Genomic DNA, 23,114 nt, shown 5'->3' on the forward strand with positions numbered 1-23,114 from the left:
ACGTTTAGCAGTAACACGTTTAGCAGTAACATGTTTAGCAGTAACATGTTTAGCAGTAACATGTTTAGCAGTAACACATTTAGCAGTAACATGTTTAGCAGTAACATGTTTAGCAGTAACACATTTAGCAGTAACATGTTTAGCAGTAACATGTTTAGCAGTAACACATTTAACAGTAACATGTTTAGCAGTAACGTGTTTAGCAGTAACGTGTTTAGCAGTAACACATTTAACAGTAACATGTTTAGCAGTAACACATTTAACAGTAACATGTTTAGCAGTAACACATTTACTGCTAAATGTGTTACTGCTAAACATGTTACTACTAAACATGTTACTGTTAAATGTGTTACTGCTAAACATGTTACTGCTAAATGTGTAACATGTTTAGCAGTAACACATTTAGCAGTAACATGTTTAGCAGTAACACATTTAACAGTAACATGTTTAGTAGTAACATGTTTAGCAGTAACACATTTAACAGTAACATGTTTAGTAGTAACATGTTTAGCAGTAACATGTTTAGCAGTAACATGTTTAGCAGTAACATGTTTAGCAGTAACACATTTAACAGTAACATGTTTAGTAGTAACATGTTTAGCAGTAACATGTTTAGCAGTAACATGTTTAGTAGTAACATGTTTAGCAGTAACACATTTAACAGTAACACGTTTAGTAGTAACATGTTTAGCAGTAACATGTTTAGCAGTAACATGTTTAGCAGTAACACATTTAACAGTAACATGTTTAGTAGTAACATGTTTAGCAGTAACATGTTTAGCAGTAACATGTTTAGTAGTAACATGTTTAGCAGAAACACATTTAACAGTAACATGTTTAGTAGTAACATGTTTAGCAGTAACATGTTTAGCAGTAACATGTTTAGCAGTAACACATTTAGCAGTAACATGTTTAGCAGTAACATGTTTAGCAGTAACACATTTAGCAGTAACATGTTTAGCAGTAACATGTTTAGCAGTAACACATTTAACAGTAACATGTTTAGCAGTAACATGTTTAGCAGCAACACGTTTAACAGTAACATGTTTAGCAGTAACACATTTAACAGTAACATGTTTAGCAGTAACACATTTAACAGTAACATGTTTAGCAGTAACATGTTTAGCAGTAACACATTTAGCAGTAACATGTTTAGCAGTAACACATTTAACAGTAACATGTTTAGTAGTAACATGTTTAGCAGTAACACATTTAACAGTAACATGTTTAGTAGTAACATGTTTAGTAGTAACATGTTTAGCAGTAACATGTTTAGCAGTAACATGTTTAGCAGTAACATGTTTAGCAGTAACACATTTAACAGTAACATGTTTAGTAGTAACATGTTTAGCAGTAACATGTTTAGCAGTAACATGTTTAGTAGTAACATGTTTAGCAGTAACACATTTAACAGTAACATGTTTAGTAGTAACATGTTTAGCAGTAACATGTTTAGCAGTAACATGTTTAGCAGTAACATGTTTAGCAGTAACACGTTTAGCAGTAACATGTTTAGCAGTAACATGTTTAGCAGTAACACATTTAACAGTAACATGTTTAGCAGTAACATGTTTAGCAGCAACACGTTTGACAGTAACATGTTTAGCAGTAACACATTTAACAGTAACATGTTTAGCAGTAACACATTTAACAGTAACATGTTTAGCAGTAACATGTTTAGCAGTAACACATTTAGCAGTAACATGTTTAGCAGTAACACATTTAACAGTAACATGTTTAGTAGTAACATGTTTAGCAGTAACACATTTAACAGTAACATGTTTAGTAGTAACATGTTTAGCAGTAACATGTTTAGCAGTAACATGTTTAGCAGTAACACATTTAACAGTAACATGTTTAGTAGTAACATGTTTAGCAGTAACATGTTTAGCAGTAACATGTTTAGCAGTAACATGTTTAGTAGTAACATGTTTAGCAGTAACACATTTAACAGTAACATGTTTAGTAGTAACATGTTTAGCAGTAACATGTTTAGCAGTAACATGTTTAGCAGTAACATGTTTAGCAGTAACATGTTTAGCAGTAACACATTTAGCAGTAACATGTTTAGCAGTAACATGTTTAGCAGTAACACATTTAGCAGTAACATGTTTAGCAGTAACATGTTTAGCAGTAACACATTTAACAATAACCTGTTTAGCAGTAACATGTTTAGCAGCAACACGTTTAACAGTAACATGTTTAGCAGTAACACATTTAACAGTAACATGTTTAGCAGTAACGTGTTTAGCAGTAACACATTTAACAGTAACATGTTTAGCAGTAACATGTTTAGCAGTAACACATTTACTGCTAAATGTGTTACTGCTAAACATGTTACTACTAAACATGTTACTGTTAAATGTGTTACTGCTAAACATGTTACTGTTAAATATGTTACTGCTAAACATGTTACTGCTAAACATGTTACTGTTAAATGTGTTACTGCTAAACATGTTACTGTTAAATGTGTTACTGCTAAACATGTTACTACTAAACATGTTACTGTTAAATGTGTTACTGCTAAACATGTTACTGCTAAACATGTTACTGCTAAACATGTTACTGCTAAATGTGTTACTGCTAAACATGTTACTGCTAAACATGTTACTACTAAACATGTTACTGTTAAATGTGTTACTGCTAAACATGTTACTACTAAACATGTTACTGTTAAATGTGTTACTGCTAAACATGTTACTGTTAAATGTGTTACTGCTAAACATGTTACTGCTAAACATGTTACTGCTAAACATGTTACTGCTAAATGTGTTACTGCTAAACATGTTACTGCTAAACATGTTACTGCTAAATGTGTAACATGTTTAGCAGTAACACATTTAGCAGTAACATGTTTAGCAGTAACACATTTAACAGTAACATGTTTAGTAGTAACATGTTTAGCAGTAACACATTTAGCAGTAACATGTTTAGCAGTAACACATTTAACAGTAACATGTTTAGTAGTAACATGTTTAGCAGTAACATGTTTAGTAGTAACATGTTTAGCAGTAACACATTTAACAGTAACATGTTTAGCAGTAACATGTTTAGCAGTACCACATTTAGCAGTAACATGTTTAGCAGTAACATGTTTAGCAGTAACACATTTAACAGTAACATGTTTAGCAGTAACATGTTTAGCAGCAACACGTTTAACAGTAACATGTTTAGCAGTAACACATTTAACAGTAACATGTTTAGCAGTAACGTGTTTAGCAGTAACACATTTAACAGTAACATGTTTAGCAGTAACATGTTTAGCAGTAACACATTTAACAGTAACATGTTTAGCAGTAACACATTTACTGCTAAATGTGTTACTGCTAAACATGTTACTACTAAACATGTTACTGTTAAATGTGTTACTGCTAAACATGTTACTGTTAAATGTGTTACTGCTAAACATGTTACTGCTAAACATGTTACTGTTAAATGTGTTACTGCTAAACATGTTACTGTTAAATGTGTTACTGCTAAACATGTTACTACTAAACATGTTACTGTTAAATGTGTTACTGCTAAACATGTTACTGCTAAACATGTTACTGCTAAATGTGTTACTGCTAAACATGTTACTGCTAAACATGTTACTACTAAACATGTTACTGTTAAATGTGTTACTGCTAAACATGTTACTGTTAAATATGTTACTGCTAAACATGTTACTGCTAAACATGTTACTGTTAAATGTGTTACTGCTAAACATGTTACTGTTAAATGTGTTACTGCTAAACATGTTACTACTAAACATGTTACTGTTAAATGTGTTACTGCTAAACATGTTACTGCTAAACATGTTACTGCTAAACATGTTACTGCTAAACATGTTACTGCTAAATGTGTTACTGCTAAACATGTTACTGCTAAACATGTTACTACTAAACATGTTACTGTTAAATGTGTTACTGCTAAACATGTTACTACTAAAGATGTTACTGTTAAATGTGTTACTGCTAAACATGTTACTGTTAAATGTGTTACTGCTAAACATGTTACTGCTAAACATGTTACTGCTAAACATGTTACTGCTAAATGTGTTACTGCTAAACATGTTACTGCTAAACATGTTACTGCTAAATGTGTAACATGTTTAGCAGTAACACATTTAGCAGTAACATGTTTAGCAGTAACACATTTAACAGTAACATGTTTAGTAGTAACATGTTTAGCAGTAACACATTTAGCAGTAACATGTTTAGCAGTAACACATTTAACAGTAACATGTTTAGTAGTAACATGTTTAGCAGTAACATGTTTAGTAGTAACATGTTTAGCAGTAACACATTTAACAGTAACATGTTTAGCAGTAACATGTTTAGCAGTACCACATTTAGCAGTAACATGTTTAGCAGTAACATGTTTAGCAGTAACACATTTAACAGTAACATGTTTAGCAGTAACATGTTTAGCAGCAACACGTTTAACAGTAACATGTTTAGCAGTAACACATTTAACAGTAACATGTTTAGCAGTAACGTGTTTAGCAGTAACACATTTAACAGTAACATGTTTAGCAGTAACATGTTTAGCAGTAACACATTTAACAGTAACATGTTTAGCAGTAACACATTTACTGCTAAATGTGTTACTGCTAAACATGTTACTACTAAACATGTTACTGTTAAATGTGTTACTGCTAAACATGTTACTGTTAAATGTGTTACTGCTAAACATGTTACTGCTAAACATGTTACTGTTAAATGTGTTACTGCTAAACATGTTACTGCTAAACATGTTACTGTTAAATGTGTTACTGCTAAACATGTTACTGCTAAACATGTTACTGTTAAATGTGTTACTGCTAAACATGTTACTGTTAAATGTGTTACTGCTAAACATGTTACTACTAAACATGTTACTGTTAAATGTGTTACTGCTAAACATGTTACTGCTAAACATGTTACTGCTAAATGTGTTACTGCTAAACATGTTACTGCTAAACATGTTACTACTAAACATGTTACTGTTAAATGTGTTACTGCTAAACATGTTACTGTTAAATGTGTTACTGCTAAACATGTTACTGTTAAATGTGTTACTGCTAAACATGTTACTACTAAACATGTTACTGTTAAATGTGTTACTGCTAAACATGTTACTGCTAAACATGTTACTGCTAAATGTGTTACTGCTAAACATGTTACTGCTAAACATGTTACTACTAAACATGTTACTGTTAAATGTGTTACTGCTAAACATGTTACTGTTAAATATGTTACTGCTAAACATGTTACTGCTAAACATGTTACTGTTAAATGTGTTACTGCTAAACATGTTACTGTTAAATGTGTTACTGCTAAACATGTTACTACTAAACATGTTACTGTTAAATGTGTTACTGCTAAACATGTTACTGCTAAACATGTTACTGCTAAACATGTTACTGCTAAACGTGTTACTGCTAAACATGTTACTGCTAAACATGTTACTACTAAACATGTTACTGTTAAATGTGTTACTGCTAAACATGTTACTACTAAAGATGTTACTGTTAAATGTGTTACTGCTAAACATGTTACTGTTAAATGTGTTACTGCTAAACATGTTACTGCTAAACATGTTACTGCTAAATGTGTTACTGCTAAACATGTTACTGCTAAACATGTTACTGCTAAATGTGTAACATGTTTAGCAGTAACACATTTAGCAGTAACATGTTTAGCAGTAACACATTTAACAGTAACATGTTTAGTAGTAACATGTTTAGCAGTAACACATTTAGCAGTAACATGTTTAGCAGTAACACATTTAACAGTAACATGTTTAGTAGTAACATGTTTAGCAGTAACATGTTTAGTAGTAACATGTTTAGCAGTAACACATTTAACAGTAACATGTTTAGCAGTAACATGTTTAGCAGTACCACATTTAGCAGTAACATGTTTAGCAGTAACATGTTTAGCATTAACACATTTAACAGTAACATGTTTAGCAGTAACATGTTTAGCAGCAACACGTTTAACAGTAACATGTTTAGCAGTAACACATTTAACAGTAACATGTTTAGCAGTAACGTGTTTAGCAGTAACACATTTAACAGTAACATGTTTAGCAGTAACATGTTTAGCAGTAACACATTTAACAGTAACATGTTTAGCAGTAACACATTTACTGCTAAATGTGTTACTGCTAAACATGTTACTACTAAACATGTTACTGTTAAATGTGTTACTGCTAAACATGTTACTGTTAAATGTGTTACTGCTAAACATGTTACTGCTAAACATGTTACTGTTAAATGTGTTACTGCTAAACATGTTACTGTTAAATGTGTTACTGCTAAACATGTTACTACTAAACATGTTACTGTTAAATGTGTTACTGCTAAACATGTTACTGCTAAACATGTTACTGCTAAATGTGTTACTGCTAAACATGTTACTGCTAAACATGTTACTACTAAACATGTTACTGTTAAATGTGTTACTGCTAAACATGTTACTACTAAACATGTTACTGTTAAATGTGTTACTGCTAAACATGTTACTGTTAAATGTGTTACTGCTAAACATGTTACTGCTAAACATGTTACTGCTAAATGTGTTACTGCTAAACATGTTACTGCTAAATGTGTAACATGTTTAGCAGTAACATGTTTAGCAGTAACACATTTAACAGTAACATATATTTAGTAGTAACATGTTTAGCAGTAACATGTTTAGCAGTAACATGTTTAGTAGTAACATGTTTAGCAGTAACACATTTAACAGTAACATGTTTAGTAGTAACATGTTTAGCAGTAACACATTTAGCAGTAACATGTTTAGCAGTAACATGTTTAGCAGTAACACATTTAGCAGTAACATGTTTAGCAGTAACACATTTAGCAGTAACATGTTTAGCAGTAACATGTTTAGCAGTAACACATTTAACAGTAACATGTTTAGCAGTAACATGTTTAGCAGCAACACGTTTAACAGTAACATGTTTAGCAGTAACACATTTAACAGTAACATGTTTAGCAGTAACGTGTTTAGCAGTAACACATTTAACAGTAACATGTTTAGCAGTAACATGTTTAGCAGTAACACATTTAACAGTAACATGTTTAGCAGTAACACATTTACTGCTAAATGTGTTACTGCTAAACATGTTACTACTAAACATGTTACTGTTAAATGTGTTACTGCTAAACATTTTACTGTTAAATGTGTTACTGCTAAACATGTTACTGCTAAACATGTTACTGTTAAATGTGTTACTGCTAAACATGTTACTGTTAAATGTGTTACTGCTAAACATGTTACTACTAAACATGTTACTGTTAAATGTGTTACTGCTAAACATGTTACTGCTAAACATGTTACTGCTAAACGTGTTACTGCTAAATGTGTTACTGCTAAACATGTTACTGCTAAACATGTTACTACTAAACATGTTACTGTTAAATGTGTTACTGCTAAACATTTTACTACTAAACATGTTACTGTTAAATGTGTTACTGCTAAACATGTTACTGTTAAATGTGTTACTGCTAAACATGTTACTGCTAAACATGTTACTGCTAAATGTGTTACTGCTAAACATGTTACTGCTAAACATGTTACTGCTAAATGTGTAACATGTTTAGCAGTAACACATTTAACAGTAACATGTTTAGTAGTAACATGTTTAGCAGTAACATGTTTAGTAGTAACATGTTTAGCAGTAACACATTTAGCAGTAACATGTTTAGCAGTAACATGTTTAGCAGTAACACATTTAGCAGTAACATGTTTAGCATGAACATGTTTAGCAGTAACACATTTAACAGTATCATGTTTAGCAGTAACATGTTTAGCAGCAACACGTTTAACAGTAACATGTTTAGCAGTAACACATTTAACAGTAACATGTTTAGCAGTAACGTGTTTAGCAGTAACACATTTAACAGTAACATGTTTAGCAGTAACATGTTTAGCAGTAACACATTTAACAGTAACATGTTTAGCAGTAACACATTTACTGCTATATGTGTTACTGCTAAACATGTTACTACTAAACATGTTACTGTTAAATGTGTTACTGCTAAACATGTTACTGCTAAACATGTTACTGCTAAACATGTTACTGTTAAATGTGTTACTGCTAAACACGTTACTGCTAAACATGTTACTGTTAAATGTGTTACTGCTAAACATGTTACTGTTAAATGTGTTACTGCTAAACATGTTACTGCTAAACATGTTACTGTTAAATGTGTTACTGCTAAACATGTTACGGTTAAATGTGTTACTGCTAAACATGTTACTACTAAACATGTTACTGTTAAATGTGTTACTGCTAAACATGTTACTGCTAAACATGTTACTGCTAAACGTGTTACTGCTAAACATGTTACTGCTAAACATGTTACTACTAAACATGTTACTGTTAAATGTGTTACTGCTAAACATGTTACTACTAAACATGTTACTGTTAAATGTGTTACTGCTAAACATGTTACTGTTAAATGTGTTACTGCTAAACATGTTACTGCTAAACATGTTACTGCTAAATGTGTTACTGCTAAACATGTTACTGCTAAACATGTTACTGCTAAATGTGTAACATGTTTAGCAGTAACACATTTAGCAGTAACATGTTTAGCAGTAACACATTTAACAGTAACATGTTTAGTAGTAACATGTTTAGCAGTAACACATTTAGCAGTAACATGTTTAGCAGTAACACATTTAACAGTAACATGTTTAGTAGTAACATGTTTAGCAGTAACATGTTTAGCAGTAACATGTTTAGCAGTAACATGTTTAGCAGTAACACATTTAACAGTAACATGTTTAGTAGTAACATGTTTAGCAGTAACATGTTTAGCAGTAACATGTTTAGTAGTAACATGTTTAGCAGTAACACATTTAACAGTAACATGTTTAGTAGTAACATGTTTAGCAGTAACATGTTTAGCAGTAACATGTTTAGCAGTAACACATTTAGCAGTAACATGTTTAGCAGTAACATGTTTAGCAGTAACACATTTAGCAGTAACATGTTTAGCAGTAACATGTTTAGCAGTAACACATTTAACAGTAACATGTTTAGCAGTAACACATTTACTGCTAAATGTGTTACTGCTAAACATGTTACTGTTAAACGTGTTGCTGCTAAACATGTTACTGCTAAACATGTTACTGTTAAATGTGTTACTGCTAAACATGTTACTGCTAAACATGTTACTGTTAAATGTGTTACTGCTAAACATGTTACTGTTAAATGTGTTACTGCTAAACATGTTACTACTAAACATGTTACTGTTAAATGTGTTACTGCTAAACATGTTACTGCTAAACATGTTACTGCTAAATGTGTTACTGCTAAACATGTTACTGCTAAACATGTTACTACTAAACATGTTACTGTTAAATGTGTTACTGCTAAACATGTTACTACTAAACATGTTACTGTTAAATGTGTTACTGGTAAACATGTTACTGTTAAATGTGTTACTGCTAAACATGTTACTGCTAAACATGTTACTGCTAAATGTGTTACTGCTAAACATGTTACTGCTAAACATGTTACTGCTAAATGTGTAACATTTTTAGCAGTAACACATTTAGCAGTAACATGTTTAGTAGTAACATGTTTAGTAGTAACATGTTTAGCAGTAACATGTTTAGCAGTAACATGTTTAGCAGTAACATGTTTAGTAGTAACATGTTTAGCAGTAACATGTTTAGCAGTAACATGTTTAGCAGTAACATGTTTAGCAGTAACACATTTAACAGTAACATGTTTAGTAGTAACATGTTTAGCAGTAACATGTTTAGTAGTAACATGTTTAGCAGTAACACATTTAACAGTAACATGTTTAGTAGTAACATGTTTAGCAGTAACATGTTTAGCAGTAACATGTTTAGCAGTAACACATTTAGCAGTAACATGTTTAGCAGTAACATGTTTAGCAGTAACACATTTAGCAGTAACATGTTTAGCAGTAACACATTTAACAGTAACATGTTTAGCAGTAACATGTTTAGCAGTAACACATTTAACAGTAACATGTTTAGCAGTAACATGTTTAGCAGCAACACGTTTAACAGTAACATGTTTAGCAGTAACACATTTAACAGTAACATGTTTAGCAGTAACACATTTAACAGTAACATGTTTAGCAGTAACACATTTAGCAGTAACATGTTTAGCAGTAACACATTTAACAGTAACATGTTTAGTAGTAACATGTTTAGCAGTAACACATTTAACAGTAACATGTTTAGTAGTAACATGTTTAGCAGTAACATGTTTAGCAGTAACATGTTTAGCAGTAACATGTTTAGCAGTAACACATTTAACAGTAACATGTTTAGAAGTAACATGTTTAGCAGTAACATGTTTAGCAGTAACATGTTTAGTAGTAACATGTTTAGCAGTAACACATTTAACAGTAACATGTTTAGTAGTAACATGTTTAGCAGCAACACGTTTAACAGTAACATGTTTAGCAGTAACACATTTAACAGTAACATGTTTAGCAGTAACACATTTACTGCTAAATGTGTTACTGCTAAACATGTTACTACTAAACATGTTACTGTTAAATGTGTTACTGCTAAACATGTTACTGTTAAATGTGTTACTGCTAAACATGTTACTGTTAAATGTGTTACTGCTAAACATGTTACTACTAAACATGTTACTGTTAAATGTGTTACTGCTAAACATGTTACTGCTAAACATGTTACTGCTAAATGTGTTACTGCTAAACATGTTACTGCTAAACATGTTACTACTAAACATGTTACTGTTAAATGTGTTACTGCTAAACATGTTACTACTAAACATGTTACTGTTAAATGTGTTACTGCTAAACATGTTACTGTTAAATGTGTTACTGCTAAACATGTTACTGCTAAACATGTTACTGCTAAATGTGTTACTGCTAAACATGTTACTGCTAAACATGTTACTGCTAAATGTGTAACATGTTTAGCAGTAACACATTTAGCAGTAACATGTTTAGCAGTAACACATTTAACAGTAACATGTTTAGTAGTAACATGTTTAGCAGTAACACATTTAGCAGTAACATGTTTAGCAGTAACACATTTAACAGTAACATGTTTAGTAGTAACATGTTTAGCAGTAACATGTTTAGTAGTAACATGTTTAGCACTAACACATTTAGCAGTAACATGTTTAGCAGTAACATGTTTAGCAGTAACACATTTAGCAGTAACATGTTTAGCAGTAACATGTTTAGCAGTAACACATTTAACAGTAACATGTTTAGCAGTAACATGTTTAGCAGCAACACGTTTAACAGTAACATGTTTAGCAGTAACACATTTAACAGTAACATGTTTAGCAGTAACATGTTTAGCACTAACACATTTAACAGTAACATGTTTAGCAGTAACATGTTTAGCAGCAACACGTTTAACAGTAACATGTTTAGCAGTAACACATTTAACAGTAACATGTTTAGCAGTAACATGTTTAGCACTAACACATTTAACAGTAACATGTTTAGCAGTAACATGTTTAGCAGTAACACATTTAGCAGTAACATGTTTAGTAGTAACATGTTTAGCAGTAACACATTTAACAGTAACATGTTTAGTAGTAACATGTTTAGCAGTAACATGTTTAGCAGTAACATTTTTAGCAGTAACATGTTTAGCAGTAACACATTTAGCAGTAACATGTTTAGCAGTAACATGTTTAGCAGTAACACATTTAGCAGTAACATGTTTAGCAGTAACATGTTTAGCAGTAACACATTTAACAGTAACATGTTTAGCAGTAACATGTTTAGCAGCAACACGTTTAACAGTAACATGTTTAGCAGTAACACATTTAACAGTAACATGTTTAGCAGTAACATGTTTAGCAGTAACATGTTTAGCAGTAACACATTTAACAGTAACATGTTTAGTAGTAACATGTTTAGCAGTAACACATTTAGCAGTAAATGTGTTACTGCTAAACATGTTACTGTTAAATGTGTTACTGCTAAACATGTTACTGCTAAACATGTTACTGTTAAATGTGTTACTGCTAAACACGTTACTGCTAAACATGTTACTGTTAAATGTGTTACTGCTAAACATGTTACTGTTAAACGTGTTGCTGCTAAACATGTTACTGCTAAACATGTTACTGTTAAATGTGTTACTGCTAAACATGTTACTGCTAAACATGTTACTGTTAAATGTGTTACTACTAAACATGTTACTGCTAAACATGTTACTGCTAAACATGTTACTGCTAAATGTGTTACTGCTAAACATGTTACTGCTAAACATGTTACTGCTAAATGTGTAACATGTTTAGCAGTAACACATTTAGCAGTAACATGTTTAGCAGTAACACATTTAACAGTAACATGTTTAGTAGTAACATGTTTAGCAGGAACACATTTAGCAGTAACATGTTTAGCAGTAACACATTTAACAGTAACATGTTTAGTAGTAACATGTTTAGCAGTAACATGTTTAGTAGTAACATGTTTAGCAGTAACACATTTAGCAGTAACATGTTTAGCAGTAACACATTTAGCAGTAACATGTTTAGCAGTAACATGTTTAGCAGTAACACATTTAACAGTAACATGTTTAGCAGTAACATGTTTAGCAGCAACACGTTTAACAGTAACATGTTTAGCAGTAACACATTTAACAGTAACATGTTTAGCAGTAACACATTTAACAGTAACATGTTTAGCAGTAACATGTTTAGCAGTAACACATTTAACAGTAACATGTTTAGCAGTAACACATTTACTGCTAAATGTGTTACTGCTAAACATGTTACTACTAAACATGTTACTGCTAAATGTGTTACTGCTAAACATGTTACTGCTAAACATGTTACTACTAAACATGTTACTGTTAAATGTGTTACTGCTAAACATGTTACTACTAAACATGTTACTGTTAAATGTGTTACTGGTAAACATGTTACTGTTAAATGTGTTACTGCTAAACATGTTACTGCTAAACATGTTACTGCTAAACATGTTACTGCTAAACATGTTACTGCTAAATGTGTTACTGCTAAATGTGTAACATGTTTAGCAGTAACACATTTAGCAGTAACATGTTTAGCAGTAACACATTTAACAGTAACATGTTTAGTAGTAACATGTTTAGCAGTAACACATTTAGCAGTAACATGTTTAGCAGTAACACATTTAACAGTAACATGTTTAGTAGTAACATGTTTAGCAGTAACATGTTTAGTAGTAACATGTTTAGCAGTAACACATTTAGCAGTAACATGTTTAGCAGTAACATGTTTAGCAGTAACACATTTAGCAGTAACATGTTTAGCAGTAACATGTTTAGCAGTAACATGTTTAGTAGTAACATGTTTAGCAGTAACACATTTAACAGTAACATGTTTAGTAGTAACATGTTTAGCAGTAACATGTTTAGCAGTAACATGTTTAGCAGTAACACATTTAGCAGTAACATGTTTAGCAGTAACATGTTTAGCAGTAACACATTTAGCAGTAACATGTTTAGCAGTAACACATTTAGCAGTAACATGTTTAGCAGTAACACATTTAACAGTAACATGTTTAGTAGTAACATGTTTAGCAGTAACATGTTTAGTAGTAACATGTTTAGCAGTAACACATTTAGCAGTAACATGCTGAACATACCTGTATTCGTGTCTCTTTGGCTCGAGCCGTCACTGACAAAAACTTTTCCCGCTGGCTTTGAACTTGGGTGGCAGGTTATGTGTGGGATGCTGGGAAATTCCTCAAAGCCGTCCCTTTCAAGTGGTTCTTGGGAAGCTTCATTTCAAGGGCTACGTAGCCCTACGCCTTGGCCCTGAGCCCTGAACCCAAAGGAGAATTAAGACAATGAATGCACAAAAACTAAGCAGAGGAGGAAAGAGGTCATGGGATTCAGCTTAATCAGATAATAGTTGGCCTGATTATGGTCAGAAGATCACTGAAACAATTAGAATGTGTCCAGTGCCAGCTACTGTTGGTTGGATATACATGTACGTATATATTATATATATTATATATATTATTATATATAGTGTGGTTATCAGCCTGATCCAACAGGTCAAACTATTGGCCATCACATCTGGTCAGCTCCACATTCAGCACCCTGGACAGCTCCCTTTGTGAACCGGAACAGTTTTAAAAACTCTCTTTGTTTTTCTGTTGAAGAATCCTTCAAATTCTAGATAATTATTTGAGTAATTGTCTGGTTAATGTGTTGTCAGAGTTGTCAGAAGCAGAGAGAGAGAAATCAACATGTCAACAAATCAACAACACATTGCTAAAGTGATTGTGGAAAATAGAGCAAAAATAATTAGTTGATTCACAGAAAAATAATTGCTAGAATAATTTTTTTAGTTTTTTTCAGCAAAACTGACAAAGATTCACTAATTCCAGCTTCTTCATTTGAAGGATTTGCTGCTTTTCTTTATCTCATGTGATAGTAAACCAAGTTCTCTAACAAAACCAGCTATTTAATGGCATCATGTTGGACTCTAAACATTTTCATGTACATTTTTCATCTTTTTGTAGCATGTTAATTACAAATTACAAGTTAATTGACAGGATAGTCTGCAGATATATGTCATATATATATATATATAGTCATGAATTTGATTTGTTTGCAGTGTTCTGAAGGAGTACGGTCATTTTTAATCAGACAGTGTTAGATTGAGTTATCAGATCAGACTCAACAAGGATCAGTGTGTATGTTATTGTGTGGATGCATTAACTCCCTGCTGGTGTCAGGATGGAGAATGAAGACAACAGTTGACTCCTGCAGGCGTCATGGCCAACACACCCTCAGGGTTTATATATATATATATATATATATATATATATATATACTCCTGCAGGGCGTTATGGCTGACACACCCTCAGGGTTTATGGCGAGTCACAGCTGACCGGTTTAATGTCTGCAGAGCCTGTAGAGAGAGACATTTAATAGCACACATCCCTTCATTTAATGACAAAATCAAATTACCAGACTTGATTAAACCGTGAGATGTGTTCGTGAATATTTTTTGAAAGCGTTTGATGTATGATGAAAGGAAATTGAGATTTCAAGTGACTCAGTTATCCTTGAGTGTCTTCAGTTATCATGCAGCAAACGGTTCGTTATAATCAAAGAGACGATTCAGCGTTTTGATTGGGCCGCTGCAGATATTACAGGGACCTTTAATCTGTTGCTGCGTGGAGATAAAGGAGTGTGTGTTCAGTCTGAGCTGGCTTTAAAATAAACTAAGACCAAAACTCTCTTTGAATAAATTAGTCTAGAGCTAATATGTATTGGTAATACATTAGTATGTAGTTCTGATGTGACCACATAAAAACGACTGGACATTTTGTTTGTCCTCCTCCAGATGGTGAGCATGCGGCGGCTGCCCGGTCCCAAGAACCCGGCGGAGATGACCTACTACGCCCAGCTGAACGGAGCCCCCATCACCGGGTCCACTGCTGCCAAGACCCTCAGCAGCCTGGACTCCCAGACCATGGCCCTCACCCTGGGGTACTTCGTCCAAGTCCAGGCTGAACGTAAGATATTCACATTCAGAATGACTTTATTTATCCTGAGGGGAAGTTCAGTTCAGCTCTTTAGACCAGAACCAGCTCTGTAGACCAGAACCAGTTCTATGGACCAGAACCAGCTCTATAGACCAGAACCAGCTCTTTGGACCAGAGCCAGCTCTGTAGACCAGAACCAGCTCTTTAGACCAGAACCAGCTCTATAGACCAGAACCAGCTCTGTCGACCAGAACCAGCTCTTTCTTTCTTTCTTTCTTTCTTTCTTTCTTTCTTTCTTTCTTTCTTTCTTTCTTTCTTTCTTCCTTCTACGTGTTTTTTATAAAGCATCTATGTGTTTTATATCTTGTATGTAATCTTGTAATCTTGTTCTGGGCGTATTATTCTCAGTTTAAGATCCTTCCAGGTCGCGGGGCGTTAAAACAAAAGGCTGACTTCCCAAGTTGAGCACTACATTATTTATTATTAAATATTAAATATTTATTTTTAAATCTTTATTTGAATATAGCATGCCTTCTGTCATGACTTCCCTGAAGCCTTAAAATAACCCAATACCCAATAAAAATATTAAAGTCCCCAAAATATTGAACCATCCCTTTAACTCCAATGATAGAAAAATTCAGGTCTTATTTATATTAATTATTCAAATGTTTATACATGAATGCAGAGTTTATTAAATACAAAATCTAAATATAAACACCGTACTATTCCCATGTTCAAATACTGGCTGATTTATTCCAGCTATAGAATTAATTAGCATACAATAGGACTTTTTTTTGTGCCTTTTGCATATTTACACACATTTTACACAGATGTTATTTTCCATCTGTATATTTTTATCCATTCAGTCTTCATGCAAATAGTTACATAATCATTACAGAGCAAATTTCATTCAGCCGTTGCAGAGACATTCCCAGTTTAACTATCTGCAGTTTGAATCATGCGATCACAATGTTAAAATAAATAAAAACACACATAGTTGTGTTTTGTTGTGGTCTTTGCTCCGCGTTTTCTAAATGCTGCACATGTTGTCAACCTGATAAAGATGTTTTCTTGCTTGTGTTTTGTGATGGTGCAGTGCTGTGAGCTCTCAGGGCCACCGGACTTTCTGGGTTTTAACTCAGAAATAGCAGCCTTAATGTGCAGCTTTTATATTTTCCATACATTTCCCTAATTCCCTACAGTATACATCTAGTACAGCTTTACAGAAACATTCATACAAATCCAGCATCAGAGATTGTGTTCCCAGTGATCTGATGTTCAGGAGATGTTTCTGATGAGGACAAAGTGTTCCTCCTCACCTTCTTCTCCCTCACGGTTCCCCAAAATCTATAATTAACAAACTGCACCAACAAGCATCAGCTCCTTACAGCTCCTGGTTACAGCTTTTTTTTGTTAGACCTCATATCTTATGGTAGCCCAATACTCAGCTCACTAAAAACAGATAGTTTTCAGTGATAAATCAGTGTTCTTTACTGTTTACTTACCATAAACATGTTGCTCATAAAGTTATTGAATATTTTTTCCTCTTTTCATGAAATTATTGTGACAGTATGATTTATTCTTGACAGATGAAGTGTATATCGTCTCAAACATTATGAATCAATCTCTTCCAAACATTTCACAAAGAAAACTAAACCACAATAATCTGAGGATTATGTCTGAAAACTAAATGATCCCAACTTTATGGGCAACTGTGTATAATATCTTATATATAATTGATTCTCAGTTCTTGTATATTGTCAGGAGGATATTGAGTATTAAAAAAAAGATTAAATGGTGTTTTTCACATCAACTTGCAGTATTTTTCAGCCCTGAATAATGTCTCTGGTCTTCCTCTCAGGCTGTAAACTGTATGTAGCCTGAGAGGCAAAACCCAGGGTGAACTAATCCACCAACCAGTCACTGTGGTCTGAAGCTTATTGCTTTGAGCTCAGTAATAATCAAAGAGACAGTTTTATCAGATCATCTTTTCCTTTATCTGTATAAATATAATAATAACAGATGTGTCAACAGAAGTGATTTCAGTGAATCTGACTGTAAACATAAGACAGAAATAGGATTTAAAATGAGTTATAAAGTGTTTGAGTTTTAGCTTTAGAGGTGCAGGGAGTCTTTTATTAAGCCTCTTTATGCTAAGCTAACCTGAACTCACACAAACACACCAACATGGTAGTGGTGCCAACATTCACATCTAACAGTTTTTATTAAAGTGTTTGAATGTATTTCCCAAAATGTCTTCTCTTATTTTAAGATGTGCTGTGATTGTTTGTTTGTTTCTGCTCCTCTTTTGATTATCTCACTGAACTAATAAATAATAATAATAAATAATCTTACTGTGTGTGTGCAGCGGTGGTGAAGACTCCGCCCAGCAACCTGTGGATCATGGCCGTGCTGACGCCTCTCTTCCTGCTGCTGGTGGTCATCGGCATGGTGGCCTTCATCCTCTGTAAGAGGAACAGGGTCATCTTCAAAACCGGAGCCTTCAGGAGCTTCAAGACCCGCTCCAAGGTGAGACTGAAGCATGTTTATTCATGTTAATTCATGTTCTCCTGCTTATGTTTGTTTATGTTCCTTTCCTCTTCGTTTTCTCTTCCTGCTCTTTGTTCTTCCTGTTCTTCTTTCTTTCTTCTACTAATAATAATATTCAGCCTCACCAACATGTTCAACAACACTGCTTCACATTCAGAGTAATTATTAGTTAGTTTGGTTTTTAAAGCGTGGTTTCTGTGCTATGGTGTTACTTAAACCAGACTGGACCTTCTCAGAGATTTATTAAGATCAATGAAAGATCTTCTCCAGAACCTGAGAGAGAAAAGGAAGTTTAGAGAAATGCCTAAAATCTGATAAACTCTGGTATCTAGATGATGCTTCTTGAGGAGGAGCTGGACCAGAGCATGCTTTAATGTAGCTGGGACACTTCCAGACATGAATTATAAATATAATACTAAATCAGATCCCTAACACAGGACCCAATAACATTAAAACATCCTTAAAGAGACGGGGAGGGACGCTGTCAGGAGGACAGGAAGAATCCCTGGGACGCTGGACAACATCAGTTGATTGATTTTATTTGACCATTCTTGATATTAAAAATATGAAACAGCAACCTGTGTCATACGTAATATAAATAGATAAAAAAATAGTCAGGGATGACACAATAAAGCCCTCAGGCTTATTTCCATTGTGGTCCCTATAAGGCAGGAGACGGGGACAGTAGCAGCATATCTGACATAAATCAGACAAGTATCATTCTGACATACATGCATCAATCCTTCATAAGCCACATAAAAACATAAATTACAGTTTCAAATATACACGACAGATACAGATTGCCAACATTCTAAGATTGGTGTTTAAACCATTTTTTCAAGTTTTGTTTAAAACTGCGTATGCTTCTGACTGATTAAAGTTACTCTGAGACAGAAACTGCTCTAATGTGTCAAAACCTGCAAAAACACCAACTACTAGTGGGAGACAGCAGGATCTAAGGAGGGAAGGACTTAATATCCAAGATCTGGTCAATAAAAAACCTTAAAATATGTTTCTACGGTTGAAATGAAGGAAGAACACCGTTGTGTCTCAGGAGTTTAAAGGATTCAAAGTATTGAAAAGAAACTATTGATTGATACCAGATTTGATAAAACAAACTGACTGGCAGCTGTAACAGCTTTCTGATATTGATGTAGACTGTTTTTTAAAATGTTCAAAGAAATGTGAAGGTTTTTATCTGTTTGTTTTTTTAATTTAAATTTAATTTAAATTCAGCTTGTACAGAGTCTTACACATTTTATATTTTATTGGTTAAACAACAAGAAAAAACAAAAAAACAGATAAATAATAAAAAAACAAAGAATGCAATCTAGAAAACAAACGTAACAATAACTGAAACATAACAACCTCTGTGTAGAACCAGGAGTTACAACAGGACCTGATACTTTTATATTATATGGGGAAATAAACTCAACACATTCTCTTCAGCATTTATAAATAAATCACTCTGAGTCTCAAGGTGAACATGACAAAGATCTCCTGATCACATTAAACTGCTCTGATAACAGCTGGCTCTGGTTGCAACCACTTCTTCATAATGGCTTTTTACTGGCAACCAGCATTATTTTAAACATATATATATATATATATATATATATATGTATTCCATAAAATAATCATTGTATAACTATGACTCTGTGCTATACGGAGCCTGGGAGGTAACATGAACATCCATTCTTATATAAAGTCTGTGTGTTTTATATCTTACATGTCTTACACACACATCTCTTGGTCAAGTGATAATTCTGTATATTATTCATTACTGAGGTCAGAATGCACACACACTTTATAAAACATTTACCTTCATGCTCCTCTCGGCTCCGTAGTGTTTCCTAGAAGTCTTGAAGAGAACTTTTTTCTGCGAACGAAGGATCCAACAGCAGAAACTAAACTATGTGACTATAGAACTCTGCAGCAGGATCCAAGTCTCATTTATACAGTTATATGTTTACTATTTAACACAATCACTGAATATTGCTCAATGTGCTCATTCTCAGGTTCAAACTTGTGTTTTAAGTTTCAACTAGAAAATGTTGACAAGCTTTACTGTTCAAAAATACTGTTTCAGTAAAAACATGCTTGACTCTTTCTAAAGACAGATTCTGCTCTGAGTCAGAGTGTTCGGCTCGTTCAGACTGTAACGCTACTGTAGCAGAACTTTCTGCTGTTTCAATTAGAATTTCTGATATTAAATTCAGTTAGCTGCATTTCTGTGTACATTTGTGGTTTGATAGTTTAACTATAATAATAGTGTACATACCTGCTTTAAAACCTCAAAAACCATAACAATCTATTTCAATAATTTATAAAATGGGACCTTTAACATAACTATTAATTATCACAGTCTGCTGTTTGTCTGGACTGGCATGAGAAGCAGAGCCCCTAAAAACTGCATGTTTATTTCTGAGTGTACAACTGGATGAGTTTTAATTTTATTATCCAACATGAGTTGTGCAAGAGCTTGTAAAGTTATGATTTCATATAGTTTTGCTTATGTTAAACATGCCTCAAATGACTTCTATTCATGAAGAATGTTTTCAGTTTTCTTATTCTTTGTTTACGATGGAGGAAAAATATGTTTTCTTTAAGAATTCCAGTAATGGATGTAGAAGCGATTACGGCTCTGAGATATTTATTTAACATCTCCCAAAAGATTACATAAGCTGATCCTTAACGAGTGATGCATCAAACTACAGCAGAGCGACTGTGTTGATCTGTTTCTCCAGTCAGAAACATGTGATCTCTCATTAGTTCCTGGCTGCCGATGGCCCGTGGTCACGTCTAACCATGCGTGCTCTGAAGGATAATGGTCTGAGCAGGACTAGTCAGGACTCAGTGTCTGGAGGGAACCTCAGGGTGATGTTGGCCCTTTCACAATAACAGCGTTCACTAAACATCAGCTCATCTGAGGTTAAATGCAAATCAATCATTTGAAATGAGCGTGTGTGAAGTAGACAGCCAGCAGCTGGTTGATCGGTCAGACGGTTCTCCTGGACACGTTCTAGTTAGAACATGATGCAGAACAACAGGACAACAGAACAACAGCTGCTGGAGTCACTCAGCCAGTGAAGTGGGAAACAACCAATCAGCTGGCCAGAAACACTGGTTCCACAGAGAACCAAAGACCTGGACCAGATCTGTTCAGGAAGCCAACACTCTCTGGTTCAGGTCTTATTCAGGTCTGGTTGAGGTCTTATTGGTTCAGGTCTTATGGTTCAGGTCTTATTGAACTCTCTGGTTCAGGTCTTATTCAGGTCAAGCTGTTCACACCCAGCAGATGAATCCCCCTGATGTTATATAATCTCCCTGATGTTATGAATAAAGCAGTAAACAGAATATTTCTGTCTCTAGATCAAAGAAGACTTAAATCTCTGACCATCAGTTAAATATTCCTCCTCCACTGAGCAGCAGTAGTAAAATACTCTCATCAAATATCTGAACAATGTTTCTGACGTTCATCAGTAATATTCCCACGGAGCAGTTATACTTTTGTAGGCTTGAAGCAAAGTGTACCCATAATGCATTGCTGTTCTGTGTTGTATGGCTAGCTGTAAACTAGGTGTTGTAACAAACTTCAGGACTAAAAGCTGAACGCAGTAACACCCTGAAGCTGAAGGTGGAGACTCTACTGCTCCATAGAGAAGCCTGACTTCAAACTCTAGTCATCTTTTTACCACCAGGAGTTTAACTAGATGGATAGCTGCTGTAGTGAAGACAGCATAGTATAGAAGTCAATGAGAAAATGACACTGCTTCTTATCCACAGAAACAAATAAACATACAAAAAAAGAAATAAATCAATATTTACGGCATAGACAAATCAAAAAGACATAATATATCCTAACCTATCCTGTCCTCTATCCTATCCTATCCTATCCTATCCTATATCCTCTGTCCTGTCCTATCCTATATCCTCTGTCCTGTCCTATCCTATATCCTATCCTATATCCTCTGTCCTGTCCTATCCTCTATCCTATCCTATCCTATCCTCTGTCCTATCCTATATCCTCTGTCCTATCCTATCCTATCCTCTATCCTACCCTGTCCTATCCTGTCCTATCCTCTATCCTATCCTATATCCTCTATCCTATCCTATCCTATATCCTCTATCCTATCCTGTCCTATCCTCTATCCTATCCTCTATCCTATCCTATATCCTCTATCCTATCCTATATCCTCTATCCTATCCTATCCTATCCTCTATCCTATCCTATGTCCTCTATCCTATCCTGTCCTATCCTCTATCCTGTCCTCTATCCTATCCTATATCCTCTATCCTATCCTATCCTATCCTATATCCTCTATCCTATCCTATCCTATCCTATCCTATACCCTCTATCATATCCTGTCCTATCCTATCCTATATCCTCTATCCTATCCTATATCCTCTATCCTATCCTATCCTATCCTATCCTATATCCTCTATCCTATCCTATATCCTCTATCCTATCCTATCCTATATCCTCTATCCTATCCTGTCCTATCCTCTATCCTGTCCTCTATCCTATCCTATATCCTCTATCCTATCCTATCCTATCCTATCCTATCCTATCCTATCCTATCCTATCCTATCCTATATCCTCTGTCCTATCCTGTCCTATCCTATCCTATCCTATCCTATCCTATCCTATCCTATCCTATATCCTCTATCCTATCCTATCCTATCCTATCCTATCCTATCCTATCCTATCCTATCCTATATCCTCTGTCCTATCCTGTCCTATCCTCTATCCTTTCCTCTTTCCTGTCCTTTCCTTTCCTTTCCTGTCTCTTATTTATTAACCCTCCCTGACCTTGTCCCTGCGCCTCTCTCCCTGTAGACGTCGTATCGGAGGGAGGGCAGTTACCACCACCAGGTATTCTCTAGACTCTGGTGGATTCCTGACTGCATTGATCAATACATTAATGCATAAATCAGCATTGTGTGTTGATTTTCCCTGACTGAGTGTGTTGATCAACTGCCTTGCTGGCTGCGTCTCCTGTGTGTGCTGCCTGTTCCTGTTGCTGGGTAGATCTGTGCATGTGGTGACTGTGCTGTGGACATGACTTATTCCTGCATCCTCATTGGCTGTGGGAGATCAATAGGAAGACAGAGGAGG

The 23,114-nt window shown here is 34.2% G+C and overlaps 1 protein-coding gene across 2 annotated transcripts in view; it reads left to right on the forward strand.

Annotated features, from left to right (window-relative positions):
• Positions 1-23,114, forward strand: part of kiaa1549la (KIAA1549-like a) — a 152,584-nt gene that overhangs the window by 80,202 nt on the left and 49,268 nt on the right. Inside the window, exons 10-12 of one of the 2 annotated variants that reach the window (XM_059334464.1) lie at positions 15,304-15,475; positions 17,814-17,974; positions 22,836-22,871. In XM_059334464.1, coding sequence (XP_059190447.1) covers positions 15,304-15,475; positions 17,814-17,974; positions 22,836-22,871 — 369 coding nt within the window. The remainder of the gene's footprint in view (positions 1-15,303; positions 15,476-17,813; positions 17,975-22,835; positions 22,872-23,114) is intronic. The other variant, XM_059334465.1, reaches the window with a different exon arrangement.

The sequence above is a fragment of the Centropristis striata genome, chromosome 6 (genome assembly GCF_030273125.1).
Source record: "Centropristis striata isolate RG_2023a ecotype Rhode Island chromosome 6, C.striata_1.0, whole genome shotgun sequence".
NCBI lineage: Eukaryota > Metazoa > Chordata > Actinopteri > Perciformes > Serranidae > Centropristis > Centropristis striata.